The 17,748-nt window shown below is 37.0% G+C and overlaps 1 protein-coding gene across 1 annotated transcript; it reads left to right on the top strand.

Annotated features, from left to right (window-relative positions):
• The first annotated feature begins 2,987 nt into the window (after positions 1–2,987).
• On the top strand, positions 2,988–17,222 carry LOC127430220 (A disintegrin and metalloproteinase with thrombospondin motifs 8). Its single transcript, XM_051679819.1, has 9 exons — positions 2,988–3,985; positions 5,718–5,957; positions 6,654–6,786; positions 6,860–7,027; positions 9,143–9,435; positions 10,139–10,325; positions 10,418–10,590; positions 13,618–13,793; positions 13,901–17,222. Exons 1-9 carry the CDS (start codon positions 3,320–3,322, stop codon positions 14,631–14,633), a joined length of 2,769 nt encoding a protein of 922 aa, XP_051535779.1. The 5' UTR covers positions 2,988–3,319; the 3' UTR covers positions 14,634–17,222.
• Positions 17,223–17,748: the final 526 nt, after the last annotated feature.

Below are 17,748 nucleotides of genomic sequence, written 5' to 3'. Positions count from 1 at the left end.
ATTATAGGTATGTACAATTACATTTTTTCTAGTAAAAAATACTATTTATATATATTAATATATATTTTTTCTGTAAAAATTCAACATGTTAGATTTGGTATTTCAGATATCTGGAAATGGCTTTAGATATCAATAAATTGAAGAGTAATTGATATCTAAAAAGTCTTTCTTACTAGTTACCATTATAATATATATATCTAAAATAAAATATGAATATGATATGATACATTTTTAGTAGTTGAAATACAGTTGTTGATATTAGTAATGGACATTTGCACTATAGTAACAATGTAAATATTGATGTCAGAAATGACCATTTTTACTAGTAAACACATAGCTGATATAAGAAATTAATTATAGATACACTGGAGGCCAAAAGTTTGGAATAATGTACAGATTTTGCTGTTTCGGAAGGAAATTGGTATTTTAATTCACCAAAGTGGCATTCAACTGATCACAAAGTATAGTCTGAACATTACTGATGTGAAAAACAGCACCATCACTATTTGAAAAACGTCATTTTTGATCAAATCTGGACATTCCCCATTTCCAGCAGCCATCACTCCAACACCTTATCCTTGAATAATCATGCTAAATTGCTAATTTGGTACAAGAAAATCACTTGCCAATATATCAAACAGCTGAAAGCTACTTGGTTAATTAAATCAAGCTTAACATTGTCTTTGTGTTTGTTTTTGTGTTGCCACAGTATGCAATAGACTGGCATGTCTTAAGGTCAATATTAGGTCAAAAATGGCAAAAAAAGAAACAGCTTTCTCTAGAAACTCGTCAGTCAGTCATGAAGGCTATACAATGCTTGAAATTACCAAAAAACTTCATACAAGGTGTACACTACAGTCTTCAAAGGACAACTGGCTCTAACAAGGACAGAAAGAGATGTGGAAGGCCAGATGTACAACTAAACAAGAGGATAAGTACATCAGAGTCTCTAGTTTGAGAAATAGACGCCTCACATGTCCTCAGCTGACAGCTTCATTGAATTCTACCCGCTCAACACCAGTTTCATGCACAACAGTAAAGAGAAGACTCAGGGGTGCAGGCCTTATGGGAAGAATTGCAAAGAAAAAGCCACATTTGAAACAGAAAAGCAAAAAGAAAAGGTTAGAGTTGGCAAAGAAACACAGACATTGGACAACAGATAATTGGAAAAGAGTGTTATGGATCTTTACCCCATTGAGCTTTTGTGGGATCAGCTAGACTGTAAGGTGCGTGAGAAGTGCCTGACAAGACAGCCACATCTATGGCAAGTGCTACAGGAAGCGTGGGGTGAAATGTCACCTGAGTATCTGGACAAACTGACAGCTAGAATGCCAAGGATCTGCAAAGCTGTCATTGTTGCACGTGGAGGATTTTTTTTTTTTTTTTTTTTTGATGAGAACACTTTGAAGTAGTTCTGAACATTTTTTATCAAATTGTAATAGTAATTGTTCACATTATTAATGTCCTGAGTATACATTGTGATTAGTTGAATGCCACTTTGGTGAATAAAAGTACTAAGTTCTTTCCATAAGAGCAAAATCTGTACATTATTCCAAACTTTTGGCTGCCAGTGTGTGTTTTGCGTTCTGAACAGGAGTGAATGACAGATCAGTGTGAAATTCTGCCAGTGAAAATGCAGTTACAGACATCAAAATTTATGTTTTTTACTAGTTAAAATTTAAGAATGGGTTTTTTCCATGTGTATTACCATCATTTTTTTATTATTATTATTATTTCAAGAATTAACTGCAAACGTAATTACTGATAGCCTATCAAGAATTGGCATTAACTTGTGAAAATGGCACATATCCTGTACAAAATTAAATATCAAAAGGGCTTGCGATACAAGAATCATGGCATTTCTGCTTATTTCAACCTCATCAAGATCAACGTCGCTCTCTGGTGTCTGACAGAGCAAATACACTCTGAATGAAAAAAGGAATGAGCGTGTTTACCTCCATATATATTATCTTACTGACACCTCGTGGGAATAAGAGAAAATGTCCCTTCTCTACATAGTCTGATCCTAAAGTCAACAACGATGACTATCATTGTTTTTATTTTTAATGCATTGCAAATGAGTTATCAATCAGTATAGCTGACGCTTCATCCAAAGCGACATACAGTGCATATATTACAGGGACTTCCCCACAAGGGCATCCAAAGATTTAGTGTCTTGCTCAAAGGAACAATAACTCATGAAGAATTCATAGAACAGCCAGTATTTCAGTAAGTTACTGGCACAGAAGTTAAACTACTAAACTTCACTTCTCTATAGCTATTAACCGATGTAGATGAGGTATCTTTTGGTGCCAGTTTATTTGCAGTGGTAACGTTTTCAATTAGAAGCCCCAAACAACTCAGGGCTCAACAATGAGGATATAGACCCGGGGCCAGTTTGAAAGAGTTTCGGGCCAGTTGACAGAGCTTGGCAGATCGGTCCAGTGCTGCGTTGTCACTAAATGCTACATACGTTGATCTTGTAAATAGGGTTTTAAGTCAATTTAAAATGCTGGATTTCTGTGGAATGTTGAACATTGTTGTTGCGAATTCTGCAGATTTTTTCATATGCCATTGTTTCCCAGCAAAAGCAGTTTATTGTTAAGGAAATGTAACATGTAATGCAAGATACAAATACTATTCCTGGCACATATAAATACAAAAATACATTGCAATTTATTTATTTATTTTTGGAGGAGCCAGTTAAAATACTGTCTTCGCAGTTTTCAATATTGAGCCCCGTTACTTTTAAGATCTTTGAGGAACATACTAGAAAAGCGACACCTTGAAACTAGCAATATACAAGACTAAAATGAACTCCTCAGTTGACAAACTGTTGCTGTTTAAGAAGGGGCGTGCTCTTAGTTTTCATCGGACAAACCCAATCCAGAGGTTTTTCACGAGCGCACAATGGGAGGAGAGAGAGCAACAGCGCTGGATATCAAAAATAAACCTCTCTCATTTCTCAGAAAGAATAAATACCAGCGCCACATTCCCGAGACAGTCTTAACTTAAGTCAGACTTAAGAGCGCACACACATTTGACTCTGATTTACCTTTAACTCTATTTGTATTAGACACAGGGATATCGATAAATAGGCTAATCACTTATTCATTTTCGGAATTGACGGAAGCTAATAGACATGTGCTGTATAATTGTAAAAGTCTGTCATCTTCAAACTTTTCAGACAAAGACGACCCGTGCTTCAGCCCAGTGTTCGAGACTTTGACTTAATTTATTGCCGCATTATAACTGTAGATAGGCAGATACACCATTAGGCCTACCTTAATTCATTATTTTATTTGAGAAATAGCAACAAATGAATAAAATGTGGCCATATTTAGTCATTTCTAGCTTAATTTTTTGCCTCTTCACGGACACTCTTTCTCACTCATTTAAGACGGAGGAAATAATACCTGTGCGGTTGACTGGACGGCCCGGTGGACGAGTGGCAAAGAGGAGCGAAGAACAGCCGAGCTTCAGACTCATGGCTTTCGGCAAGAATTTCACACTTAATTTGACACCGGACAGCACGTTCATATCTCCAAAACTCAAGGTTTATCGTATCAAAGCCAAACACTCCGCGACAGAGTCCTTGAATCAGACTGAAGAAGAGGATGGGACGGAATTACTGAAAGGCTGTTTTTACACCGGGGCTGTTGACTCCAAAGAGGACTCTATCGTCTCTGTCAGCTTATGTCGTGGGATTTTAGGATCATTTATTACAGATGGTAAAGAATATATGATCGAACCGAAACTTTTCAGCTTGAGGAAACACGGAACATTCACCGAAGAGGTGCATATCATTAAAAGAAGACATTTTACCAAGTCCCCGCCGTCTGATCTCAGAGAAGATGAAAATGATCAAGATTTGATGAGGCAGATGTCACCCAGGCGTAGACGGTTTGTCTCGACATCCAGGTTTATTGAGACTTTAGTGGTCGCTGACGCTTCCCTGACACATTTTTATGGAGATGAGATCAAGGTAAGGGATGTCTTGGGTAGATATAAAACAGTTTGGAGTCAGGATACACATTGCAGCACATTTTGACAGCTGAATAAGATCAAATATGCTTCCTATAGAGGAAAATTTAGGGACTTGTCTTAGAACAGTTTCATCACGGGCTTTACAAAAGGGAATGTGTAATATTTAGGGAATGTGTGGCTAGACATAGCAAATTTGTTCTTCAATCCTCAAATAATGGCCCATTAAAGAGATAGTTTACCCCAAACTGAAAATTTTGTCATCATTTACGGACCCTCATGTTGTTTCAAACCTGTATGACTTTCTTTTTTCTCTTCTTCTTCTACCTTTTTTTTTTTTTTTTTTTTTTTGGTGGAACACAAAAAGCAGTTTGCCTCAGTCACCATTCACTTTGAAGGAATATTCCGGGTTCAATACAAGTTGAATCAACAGCAATTTTGACATAATGTTGAGTACCACAAAAAAATTATTTAGACTTGTCTCTCCTTTACTTACATAAAAACACACAAAAACGATCATTTGAACAACTTTACAGCTCAAATAATACACAGGTTTTAACAGAAGAATCTCCAAAAATGGGCCCCATTCACTTCCATTGCAAGTGCCTCCCAGCTGTAACCTCAATTTTGCCTTTTTTTTAATTTATTTAATTTACAACATTTGGTTTAGTAAATTATGACAGAACTGTAATTTTTGGGTGAATAATCCCTTTAAATGTTTTAATTACTAATTAACATTATAGGCTTTAACACACCCATCTAAATGCTGTAACAGATATATAGTCATATATAAAATAAAACCATGAGAGGTATTTCATGTACTCCGAGGGACATGTCAAAATGTACATAACATAGGTTACAGTAAAAGAATGAGTCTCAATTCATTGGAACTTTATTGATCTTCACACCCACATATGGCCTACCACCCCCTCCAAATTCTTCTTCATCGAGTCATCAAAAAGAAATGATTGGAAAAGGCAGAAGTGTGAATAAATGGACCGTCTGGATAGGGATCATGAGGCAGATAGCAATCCAGATGTTGCTGCCGGGATCCAAACCTCCTAATTTGCTGTAATGGAAACACAATTCCTTATAAAGAAAATCACATCAGCGTGGACCACCAGTGGCTGGCGTTCCAACTGTGTTGTCAGCGCAGTGCAATAAACAGACTAGTCTCTGGCTGTATTGGCAGAAAATTATTCCCATTTACAGACCGTTGAACCAGGTTAAATATTTTATTGCATTCAGTTATTATAAGATTGCAGCTAAACAAGTAATCTAAAATCCATTGTTTTGAAGGTATTCACTTTTTAACATACACTGTGTACGGGAGTGCATTAAAGGAATAGTTCACCCAAAAAATGAAAATTCTCTCATAATTTACTCACCCTCATGCTATTGCATTCGAGCTTCAACGTTCTGGCCATCATTCACTTGCATTGTATGGACCTACAGAGCTGAGATATTTTTCTAAAAATCTTTGTGTTCTACAGAAGAAAGAAAGTCATACACAGCTGAGATGGCATGAAGGTTATTAAATTATGAGAATTTTCATTTTTGGGCAAACTATTACTTTAAATGTGGTAACAGTTTGTTACTGTAATATGCAATAGTATGTAGGATGAAAGCCATTTCTTTCCAGCACTTCTGAGGTGCCATGGTGTCATGCATTTACACTTAACATTCTGCTTCACATTTGCCAAACTGAGCTACTGGTGATTTTCTCTATTAAGCACTACATGCTGACCTTGATGTCAGTGGCTGCTCAGATTTACAAACACCCCAGCATTAAGAACTCCATCAACATAGTGCTTGTGAAGATGCTGATCGTAGAGGATGAGGAGGTTGGGCCATCCATCTCCAGCAATGGAGGCGTTGCTCTGCGCAACTTCTGTGCCTGGCAACAGCTCTTCAACCCGCTCAACCACAGGCATCCTGAGCACTATGATACTGCAATCCTTTTTACTAGAGAGGTAAGCAATAAGTATTTATTTCAGGGTCACATTGTTTGGGTGGGTCAAAATAGTGAGGCAATATCCATTTATGGGTCCTATTTTAATCTCCATGATGAAACAGAATACCTTGAGAATCCGGAAGTTAGCTGAATTTAGAATAGCTACAAGTAAAGTTTGCATTGGTTATAATTCTCTAAAAATGGAAAAGCAGTTTTGCATGTGCATCCATTTTCCACGGCTTAGCCTGAGTTTGACCTGTTTGTCTAAAGCAGACAGAGCATTCTGAAACTGTAGCCTAGGCTGAAAATAGAAGCACTTTGCATTGGCTTACTACAGACAGCAGCTCCTCTGAAAGGTGCGCACATGTGAGACTGACTCTGGCTGTGCCAAGGCCAGATGTGTCTTGAATCATGTGTGTTTTGTGGTCCTGTCTTCTGCTTTGGAAACATTTGTCTCAGTCTCGGATCACTGGGCGTAGGGATGGAAAAGACTCAAGGCATGTTTTTGAGATACATTTCAGACGCCACACAGTTACAGTTTCTCACTTCATAGGTCTGCTGTCAGCCAAAACTATTCATTTGCTTTTATGATGGAAACACTGGCAAATATGTTTTTCGGTCTTGCTATTAACCAGAGACCTTGAAATTTCTGGGGCAGCAATTAGAATTTATTTGAGAAATGTTTTTTTTTTTTTAATCCTAAACTGCCTTTCAGGACATCTGTGGACATCAGAGCTGTGACACGTTGGGTGTAGCTGATGTTGGGACCATGTGTGATACTAAAAGGAGCTGTTCTGTTATTGAAGACAATGGTCTTCAGGCTGCTTTCACAACCGCCCACGAACTAGGTGTGTATATGGTCTGATAAACATTGAACTGGCCCTTCTTGAACTATCAATAGTGAGAGTTTTCCTCTTTCAGGCCATGTTCTGAGTATGCCCCATGATGACACTAAGAACTGTGAGCAGCTTTTTGGACATCTAGGAGAGGACCATATCATGGCCCCTGTATTCAGTCAGTTCAATAAGACTTCTCCTTGGTCTCCATGCAGTGCTTTCTACGTCACACAGTTTTTCAACAATGGACATGGTATGTACACATTTCTTCTTTATAAAGAATTCATCCTTATTGGTTTAATCCTCTCTCACTTGTTATGGCTCATGGTATATTTTTCATGACAACTTTAATAAATTGGTTAAGGTATCAGTGTATTTATACTGGCTACCGCCATGTAATGTCAGTACAATTAAGGAACTGATTCCAGTAAATTCCATTAAAAAGTAGCTTAAAGGTAAATCTGAATTTCTGCACCACTAGCGCCACCAAACGGAACTGTAAAAATAATTCCAGGAAACCTCCTGTCTTCCATTGGTTGAATAAACAGACAGTCCTGCCCCAAACTCACGCCACTGGTCAAGCCAGTGTGGCTGTGTCGGGCTGAACAGGCCGATCAAACAAACAGAGGCATGTTTATTCCACCACAGTGTTACACTTTTAGGTGAAATCAACTGACAAATAGCTTACATTAGGCATAGTCCCACCAAGTCCGAATTTTCGGTGCAAATATTCGTTGCAAACAAGCTTTTGAAAAGCATAAATACATTCCTATAACGCTATTCACACCGGGTCGGACAGATCATCCGCTGACAATCCGATTGTTTTTTTATGGAGAGCAATCCAATTTCTTATCTTCAGACTGTGATGAAAATTTACCATCCAATGAGATAAGTGCTCTTAGTCATGTGTCTTGAACTGCTGCAGCTACAGATCCAGCGTGTTGGTGGCGCCAATGCACCAAAAGTTACTTAGCAAACCGACATTAACAACTCAATCTCATGAAAATTCGTACATATTTTACGAGTTGGCTATTTCGTATGATTTCGTACTATTTAGTTAATATAAATTAGTACGATTTCATCACGTGCAAATGCCCGGATGTGTAAGTGCGAGTTCCACGCGCGAGTTGTCAAGGATATGCTTATTAATATTATGCCCTTACCCAAACCTCTTATCTAAACCTAACCGATCAGTAGAGTGTGTAAACATAACAGGAAGCTGTTATGTGTGACAGAAGCAAGTAATTGTCGCGTATTAGATGAAAACGATGTCCACCGACGTCATTGGCTGTAGTGAAGGTCGTATGAATTCATACGAGTGCAGTCATACGATATCATACGAATTAGCCAAATTGAGAAAAGTCTTACGAATCCTTACGATTTCGCTGTGAGAGTGTGTTGGACATTAAACATCTAAATAACAACTAGGAATGGGGGTTGAACATGGATGTGGAGCTGCTCTTTTCTCTGGTATCTGAGCAAAAGGAATAATTTGATAAATGCCACGGTGGCAACAAAAATGCGGAAAGGAGTTATTATGGCAAGGAATTGCAGAAAAAAATCTGAATCATTGGTGAGTTTTTTTTAAATGTATTTAATTTGAAGTAGTCTTGTGATTATGAAATTGTTAGCATGCTTTTTACTAACGTTTTCATTAAGTGGAGGACATGAAATGAAAATAAAGAAACTTATATTGTACTGGAAATAAATTGCTTATAATTAAGAGACACCTATTTTTAGGGAGTGAATTTGATTTTCATATAGCCGAGGAAAAAATTGTTTCGGTCTTGGTGTGAATAGACCTTTTGTCAGCAGTTCATCTCACAAATTCTTCTCAGATTTGGTGTGAACAGACCTTTATAGTTGACTCTAAATATTAAGCTGAGATATGAGAAAGAAAACATTGAAAAAATCATATACATCCGCTTTAACTTATGTATTGATTGTATGGAGTTCCCCTTTCTTTTTTTTTTTTTTTTTTGAGTAATTTACTACTACATCTGCATCACCATTTGCTTCATAGTTTTTCAGTTCCTTTCCTTTGAGTCACAAAGAAAGCATTCCTGTCGCTTCATTGCAACTCATAAAAAATAAATATAACAAATGTTTTCTTTCCACCGGGCCATGTCTCTGTAGTATTGGTCTCGCACATTTCCATTTTTAACTGCTGCATCGTTTGAAGTGGGCAGTGGCCTATGTTCACCACGTGCATTTTTGCTCACTCGTGTTTCTCCTTGCAACTTCTCCAGATGTGCATTCCTGCAGGTCTCCCTAAATGTCAGCTCCAGGACCCGAATGTTCCTCCTGTTACACAATCCTTTGATTTCTTGATTTACTACTCTCTAACTCTTCCTCTGGATAATAACAGGAGACTGCTTACTGGACACCCCTGAGAAGATTGTGGCCTTGCCCACTGAGCTGCCAGGCATAACTTACAGCCTGGACCGCCAATGCCAACAGATATTTGGAGAGGAGTATTCACATTGTACCAACACTTCAGCCAGTGAGGTGTGCAGACAACTTTGGTGCCAGGAGGAAGGCCAGTCCATGTGTACAACTAGAAATGGAAGTCTACCTTGGGCAGACGGCACAAGCTGTGCCCCTAACATGACCTGTCTGGACGGTGTATGCATGTCCTCTGAAGAAGTCATTAAACCTAAGGTACTTGAAGTTTCATCTTTCAAACAACCCTAAGTGTAACATAACTTGGATTGTTGATCTGTTTTTCATTATATTAGTACAAGGGTTACAAAACATTATTAAAGGTTATGTGTGTAATTTTGTTAAAATATTTCTTAATATGCTTAATATGCAGAGACAACCATAAGCCATTTCTAGGATGATTTCCTCGAAAAGTGTAAGAGCTGAGGCTCTGTGGTGATATCAGAAAACTGCTCTGTTTGTTTGAGCATCCCATCCAGCAACATTGGCTCAAACAACGATTTGAGTTTGGACGGGACTATCTGTTTTTCCCGACCAATGATAGATGGGGCGAGTGTTCTAGAAACCTGTTTGAAAACAATCCCTTATTTAAAATTCACTTTGGTGACACTAGTGCTGCAGAAATTACACACTTCACCTTTAAAGTACTCTAAATTAAAAATAATCTACCGTATGAAGAATTTAAATTTTAACCATCTGAGCTTGATCATATCTGTCCAGCTTAGTCAACAGAAGTTATCAAGTTTCACCATAATGTTGATAGTTTGCAGAATAGATATCTAGAATTCTAGAATTAATCTAGAAAACTGTCCTTGTCCTGGTAGCACACAAAGGATATGATCTCATTGCTGACTTGCATCTTATACAGAGAAACTAGGATGTTAGTTTGGTTATGAAAGTTATGGTTTGGACTCTGCGCCAGTTGGCTGTGGATGGAGGCTGGGGAGAGTGGGGACAATGGCAACCGTGTTCCAGATCATGTGGAGGGGGAGTGATGTTCTCCTACAGAGAGTGCACACAGCCATCACCTCAGAATGGTGGAAAATACTGTCTGGGCCAGAGAGTGAAGTACCAGTCCTGCAACAAACAGGCCTGTGAGAACAACCAAGGTACAATTAATTGTTTTCTTCAGTTTCAGCTGCCACTGTTATGTGACTACCATTGAGTCATTATTCTAGTGAGGAATTCTTTGATTTTGCAGGAAAAACTTTTAGAGAGGAACAGTGTGAGAAGTACAACAATCCCAATCACTTTGATGTTCATGGAAATGTGAAGCAGTGGATACCAAAATATGCTGGAGTATCACTGCGGGACAGGTGTAAACTCTTTTGCAGAGCAAGAGGCAGCAGTGAATTCAGAGTTTTTGAAGCTAAAGTAAGTCTAGATTATTTTTTAAATGTGTAGAGTGCAACGGTCTGGATCCGGAAGTAAAAATCCCATTCATTTTCCCCATAGGCAAATTGATTTTTTAACGCTTACTTAGAAACCTTAAAAAGGTTAGTTCACCCAAAAATGACAGTCAGCTTAAATGTCATCCATCCGAGTCCAGCTGTTTAATTAATGTCTTCTAAAGCGACAAGATCAATTTTGGTGTGAAAAAGATCAATATGTAAGTACTTTTTAACTCTAAATCATCGCTTTGTATCAGTACGCGCGTGTGACGTAATCACGTTGGCATGTGAGATACTGAGAACTAAGGCATGTGCGACACACCAGGAATAGCAATGCTGTTTACAACAGAGTAGGAGGAACACTGTACAGAAGCTTCGTTAGTTTTGGTTTAGATCTGAATTTGTATCTGTTTCCTTACTAATAAAAGTTTGTTTGTGTGCTTATCCTGGATGTTTCATCTGAGAGGAGAACGCAAGTTTACATCCACCAAGTGATGGATTATACAACCCCAATTCTGAAAAAGTTGGGACAGTATGAAAAATGCTAATAACAACAAAAAAGGAGTGATTTGTAAATTATATTCACCCTTTGCTATATTGAAAGCACAACAACTACACATAATATGATGTTTTTTTTTTTTTAAATGTACAGTAATTTCAAATCAGAAGATTTCAACACACTCCAAAAAAGTTGAGACAGTTGAAGTTTAAGACTAATAACAATTTGACGAGTTGAAATAACAAGGCGATGTGAAACAGGAAATGTTAAACAGGTGAGGCAATTGTGTCATAGTACTGTATACTGTATAAGGAGCCTCCAAAAACAGCCTAGTCCTTCAAGAGCAAGGATCATTCAAGTCTTGTCAATTTGCCAACAGATGCTTCAGCAAATAATCCAGCACTTTGAGAACAATGTTCCCCAAAGACAAATTGGAAGGATTTTGGGCATTTCACCCTCTACAATGCACAATATAGTTAAAAGATTCGAGGAATCTGGTCAAATCTCAGTGCGTGAAGGGTCAAACGAAAACCACTTATGAATGCACGTGATCTCTGATCCCTCAGACATCACTGTCTTAAAAAACATCATTCATCTGTAATGGATATCATGAATATGAGCTTGGGATAACTTTAGTAAACCTTTGTTAGTCAACACCACTCGCCGCTGCATCCACATCAGGGTTGCCAACTCTCATGCATTTGGCATGAGACACACGCTTTCAGGCGCTGTATCATGCTCTCACTCTACCCAAGTAAATCTCATGCCAAATAACAAGAAAACTTTATTCCATATAAAATAAATAAAACATAGCAACAAATCTTCCATTTGGATTTTTCCATCAGCACGAGACTTGAATTTTCGGGCTGCCGAAGCAAATTTACCACTGCAACGCACATCAGCATGCCCCAGAGACTGCATAACCAGAGCTTTGAAGTAGGGCGGAGTGCACGACTCAACACGCATTTGATATCTCGGCATGCGGACACCACAAAAGTAATGCACTTAATAGGAATTCTACAGAGAATCATCTAATTTAAATAGCTGGGGAAGAAGTAAAACATCTCAAACTGTTAGATAGCCCCGACATTATGTACAGCACTGATAAGATAAAGAGGAGACAACACCATGCATCAACATCAATAAGGCTTTTTAAAATGCACATCATCACCCTTACTAAAATGTATCGTGTTTATTTTGTAGAAAGAGAGTGACAGAAAAGTTATTTGTTCATATTAAATCTATTAGGAGGAATCCGTTTAACTTTTATTTTAAGTATGTACATGTGTTTAGGCTATTCTTTTTTTTTTTTTTTTTTTTTATAACAAATACAGGTTTTTTTGGTTTAAAAAAATAAATAATAATTTGTGTGCTAAGACTAGCTACATTGACTTAACTAAAGTCATGATGAGGAGCCATCCATTGTGGTTTTGGCCCTATTATTAGGATACCAATGACAGTTTAACAGTGGAAGAACTATAAGAGGCTGAACATTCATAAGGGCAAATTGTAGAATGATGGGGTTTAAAATCTGGACCTCCATGAATTTTGGACAAATTATAGACAAAGTTTTCCTCCTGATTAACAAACTGGCCCTGTTTACCTTTAGATATTTCAAGATATAACTTGCTATAAATTATTAAGAGCCTGATTAAGTGTTATTAGAAGAAATGGTGATGTTTCACTGTGGTAAACACGCGACTGTCCCAACTTTTTTGGAGCGTGTTGCAATCATCTTATTTGAAATTACTGTACATAAAAAAAAAAAATAAAAATAAAAATAAAAAAAATAAATAAACATATATATATATATATATATATATATATATAAATGAAATTCATAGGGTAAAATCTATGATTTTTGGAGCTTCAAAAGTCTGATCACCATCCATTTGCATTTTAAGGACCTACTAAGCTAAGATATTTTTCTATTTTTCTTCAAATGTGTTCTTGTGAAGAAAGAAAATCATACACACCTGATAATGAGGGTGAGTAAATGATGAGAGAATTTTCATTTTTGGGTGAACTATCCCTTTAAGGACAGGCCAATTTAAATTTTTGTTGAATCCATCAGTCTGTGTTATTTGAACTTAAATTAAAAAAAAAAAAAATCATGTTGAACAGTGGAAAAAACACACTATCCATGAATCGAGGGGAAACGATCCACTAATAGGAGTCGCAGCAAAAAAAACAAAAAAACAATTGCACTAAGTGCTATGCAGCAACCACCCACCCTCATGATGAACTGCAAATGACACAATCGAGTCGGTCTCGATACACTCTCAATTTATATATATTTTTTTAATAACTGTATTTTTTTTTTGCATAACTTTTAACTTAATAGTTTTATATTTTTCCATTGTTTTTAATTCAGTTGTCATTCACAATTATTCATGGTATTGTAATTCATGCCCTAATGAAAGAGTTCAGCACACTCTTATTTTCTAGCCTGTTTTTTTTTTTTTTTTTTTTTTGACCCTTTCCGTAAATATGAGCATTGTTCAAACCTAGGTAATTGATGGGACCCCATGTGGACCAGATACCACATCATTCTGTGTGCAAGGCCAGTGTATCAAAGCTGGTTGTGACCTGGAGATCGATTCTAGTAAAAAGCTGGACAAATGTGGCTTGTGTGGAGGGAATGGCTTGAGCTGCAGGATGATATCTGGCTCATTCAACAAAGTTGTGTAAGGATATTTAAAATGTAAAAATTTTAAATTGCACTTTACGTTCAATGTCTTATAAAAGTTTATGGTGTTACTGTAACAAAATGAAATTAATTCCCTTTCTTTAGCCAAGGATATAGGGATATTGTGACGATTCCAAGTGGAGCCACCAACATTAACATCAAACAGCAGAGTCATGGAAGTATACCACATGATGGGCATTACTTGGCTGTCCGAAGAGAAAATGGCGACTATATCTTAAATGGCAACTTCTCAGTATCCACAGTGGAGCAGTATATTCCAGTGCATGGGGCTGTGCTTAAGTACAGTGGCTCGTCCACCACACTAGAGCGAATCCAGATCTTTCGCCATCTCCAAGAACCAATCACAATACAGCTGCTTTCCACAGCTGGAGAAACCCTCCCACCAAAGGTCAAATACACATTCTACATTCCCAAAACCATGTCATTCAGCAAACCCAAAGACAAAAAGATTTATGGTAAATTGATTCATCCATTTGGGGTGCCAGAGTGGGTCACTGGGGAGTGGTCTGAATGCTCCAAAACCTGTGGATCAGGATGGTCCAGAAGAAACGTTGAATGCAAAGATAATGCTGGCTTTTATTCAAACCACTGCAATAAAGATCTCAGACCTTCTGATATCAGGGCCTGTGCAGACCTGCCATGTCCCATATGGCAATCAGGACCTTGGTCTTCATGCTCACAAACTTGTGGCCATGGGGAACGTCACCGCAGGATTTTCTGCATTGATTACTCTGGGAAGTCTGTGAAACCAGAAAAATGCGATCCTGCAAAAAAACCAGAACCATTACCTGAAAAGTGTTTCTACCAAGAGTGTTGAAGAACATCATGTGTAGACTTTCAGGGAGAATTTGCAGATTATTCAGATCATTTTGACAATGCTTCATGTTGGAGAAGGATAATATTCACAGTAGCTTCAAAAGGAAAAAATGGTTGAGCTGTACTGAGTGAAATTGGTCATGAATTATTAATGAACTGATCACTTTGTTTCCTAAATGTGTGTATTTATAACCACTATTGAAGGTTTTCCAATGGAGATCTACCTCAGCAAGAAATATTTTATTGCCATTTCCCTAGTTTCCTGTCTCCTACTAATCATGTTTTTTTTTTTTTTTTCAGAGTGTGACTCTTTTACAAAAACTATCAGCTTCATTCCAAATAATTTATTTCTACTATGTTTAATAATTAATGATTCAGGTCAATACATAATACTCATGTTAGCTAAATCGTTAACATTCCTCTCTGTTGGATGAGGACAGAATTTGTTTAGTTTCAAATTCCTAGATTTGTAGAAGATTTGTACATTTAAATGTACAGAAAAATAATGTAATGTAATGACCATCTAAACAATACAAAAGGAATTAATTTCAACCTGGATTAGCAAAATTGCAGAACTTCTACATCTTATTGAGAGCTATCACTCACAAAATTAATTAATTAAATAAATAAATAAAAACAAGAGAAATCAGAGAAATGAATAATGAGAAACTAGGAAACTTTCGAGGTGCTACTTGTTTCTTTAATGTAGTTATTTGTGATTGGGCCAGTAATTTTGTAGCGCATGACACAGTAGTGTTGTATACTAAATAGCTTCTTGTTCTGTTTTTAAATTCACAACTCAACGGTTTTCAACCTGTGAGTAAGCTACTTGTCATTGAATTGCGCCCACCAATGACAGGTAGCTTATTCACAGGTTGAAAACCATTGAGTTGACTCGAGTCTTTTGAATCAATTCAAAAACGAGATTCGTTCTGTCACCATTACTGCAGATTACATTTTATGCCAGTGTATAGCGACAAATGATCGTTTTATGTGTTAAGAGCAGTGAGGCATTGAATCATTGAATTGTTAAATTTGATTTGTTAAAACACAGAGTCATCCATGACCGAAACAATGAAAGTGAACAATGATTTTTTCATACTTAGAAGATTCATTCAAAAACACAGACTCGTTCAAGAAACTAAACAATTGAAGTGTTTTAGGCATACACCTAAGTAAAGCAAGAAAAGAGAAAGACTGGAAAAAACAACAAACATATAATGAACAGTAGGTTAGGTAAAACACGTTTTCACGTGCATCATGCTAAAAACACACACAGTGTGCTATATGTCCCGAGGTGCCTGCAAATGACAGTGTAATACCTGACCTATAATACAGACCCAACATTCAAAGATAAGCCGGTTTAATTTATCCGACCGCTGTAAAGAGGTTGACAAACCAAAAACTAACAATCACCAGCCATAGCACAGTGCAAAGCCACATTTTCCATACCTGCATCAAAAGCAAGGACCGCTCACGTTTGTTTATTGACAGTGGAGGATGTTTTACGACTGTGTCGTACTGAGCCACGTATTGGGATGATGTGCTCTCAGAACAGGCAAAATTTTATCTATATCTGCGAACAGCGTAGATAAGCTTAATTATATTATTTAAATAGTGAGTCAAGTAGTATGTTGACGGTGTTGGTGAGCCCACTTCTTTCTCAGTGGATTTTGGGTTGAGATGGGGATGGTGGGGGGCTTGAGCTTATGTTCGAAAAGGTTGAAAATCCTTGCTCTAACTTGATCACCTTGGCTTGCATTTTTCAGGAGCTTATTTTTCTCACAAACATCAAGAATATTTAATTAAAGCATTGTCGTATAAATAGATTAAACCTTTCTTTTTTAATACACATTGAAATCTGTGTCAGAGGTAAACAGTGGTTGAGTCTGCTAATTTACAGAACATTGATAAGTTAAATTCCTGTAGGACCTTATACTTTTGGAATGTTTAAGTTCACAAATAAAAGGTTTGTGCCCATGCAGAGGGTTTTATGCAATTTACTAGTCACTATGGCTGTTCTTTATAAACACTGTTTACTTCAAAAGTACACAAACAAATAGTTGTGGAATGCTCTAAAAATTTCTCAAGGGAAAAAAACAAGGAATTTCTCTGTAAACAATCAATTGAGACCTTGCAGGGTTTTCCTGCTCTTTTCTCTGCTTCATAGATGTAGCTTGTCTAATAACGTTAGAGCTGATTTGTCTGCTGAGGTTTTGATAAAGCAGTGTAAATGTAATAATGTTATTGAGCAAAACCAGTACAGCATGAAACCAGGTTGGATCAATCATCACAGATAATGCTTTAAAAATGCTCCAGCAACTGTTACAATTATTGTACATGAATATTAATATGGTATTGATCATTCCAGTTGTGTACATTTCGTATATCAGTCATATTACAAATTCAGCTAAATGTATTATCCCTTCAGTGAAGGACAGTGCATAGTTACTCTATAACATCATTGTAAAGCTATTTATTTTTGTGAAGTTTTTGTTGTCTAAAATAGATACAAACTAAACAAAGTTTTGAGATGCTGCTTTCTTTTCATTTTACAAGTCAATGAAATGTCTGAAAATAAAAATTCATAAATATACCAAAAGTGTCTTTTTGGATGGATGAATTGTATTTAATGAATAGTATAACCAATAGTATAGTGCATTAATTAAAATTAATTTTAATATGAATAACAGTTAAATTTACATTACATTTTCATTTATTCATTTTGTTTTAATCCAAATGAGAATCATTGATCAACGGGAGACAACAATACTATACCAAATATCAACTGAGTACTATAAAAGTACAATGCTATAGGGCAGAATACTTAGTGCAGAACATCATGAATCACAGCTTTGAATTTGATATGGGCGACTACCAACAAGTATGTTTACCTTCCCTTGTGGTTCGACTGGAAGCACATTGTGTAAGCAGCATTGAGACATGGGATCAGATCCCTCGCTTGCATAATCTCTGACGAGCACAATTTCGAGGTTGTATATTCCCATTAACGTTACATTTTTACTCCACATGCCCATATGTCCAACAACACTTACCAAGGGCCTGTATCAGGAGCTGGGCAGGCAGCATACTGTAATCAAACATGTAGGTTCTGT

This window comes from Myxocyprinus asiaticus, chromosome 39, assembly GCF_019703515.2.
Source record: "Myxocyprinus asiaticus isolate MX2 ecotype Aquarium Trade chromosome 39, UBuf_Myxa_2, whole genome shotgun sequence".
NCBI lineage: Eukaryota > Metazoa > Chordata > Actinopteri > Cypriniformes > Catostomidae > Myxocyprinus > Myxocyprinus asiaticus.
Note: the sequence above shows the minus strand (reverse complement) of the source record. Positions and strands in the feature narration are given on the sequence as shown.

Bases quoted from the DNA above. Each gene is read 5' to 3' on its own strand.
- LOC127430220 (XM_051679819.1), top strand. From the start codon at position 3,320: ATGAATAAAATGTGGCCATATTTAGTCATTTCTAGCTTAATTTTTTGC. The intron at 6,787-6,859 runs GTGTGTATATGG...TTCCTCTTTCAG, and splicing joins CACAACCGCCCACGAACTAG to GCCATGTTCTGAGTATGCCC. The intron at 13,794-13,900 runs GTAAGGATATTT...CCCTTTCTTTAG, and splicing joins GGCTCATTCAACAAAGTTGT to CCAAGGATATAGGGATATTG.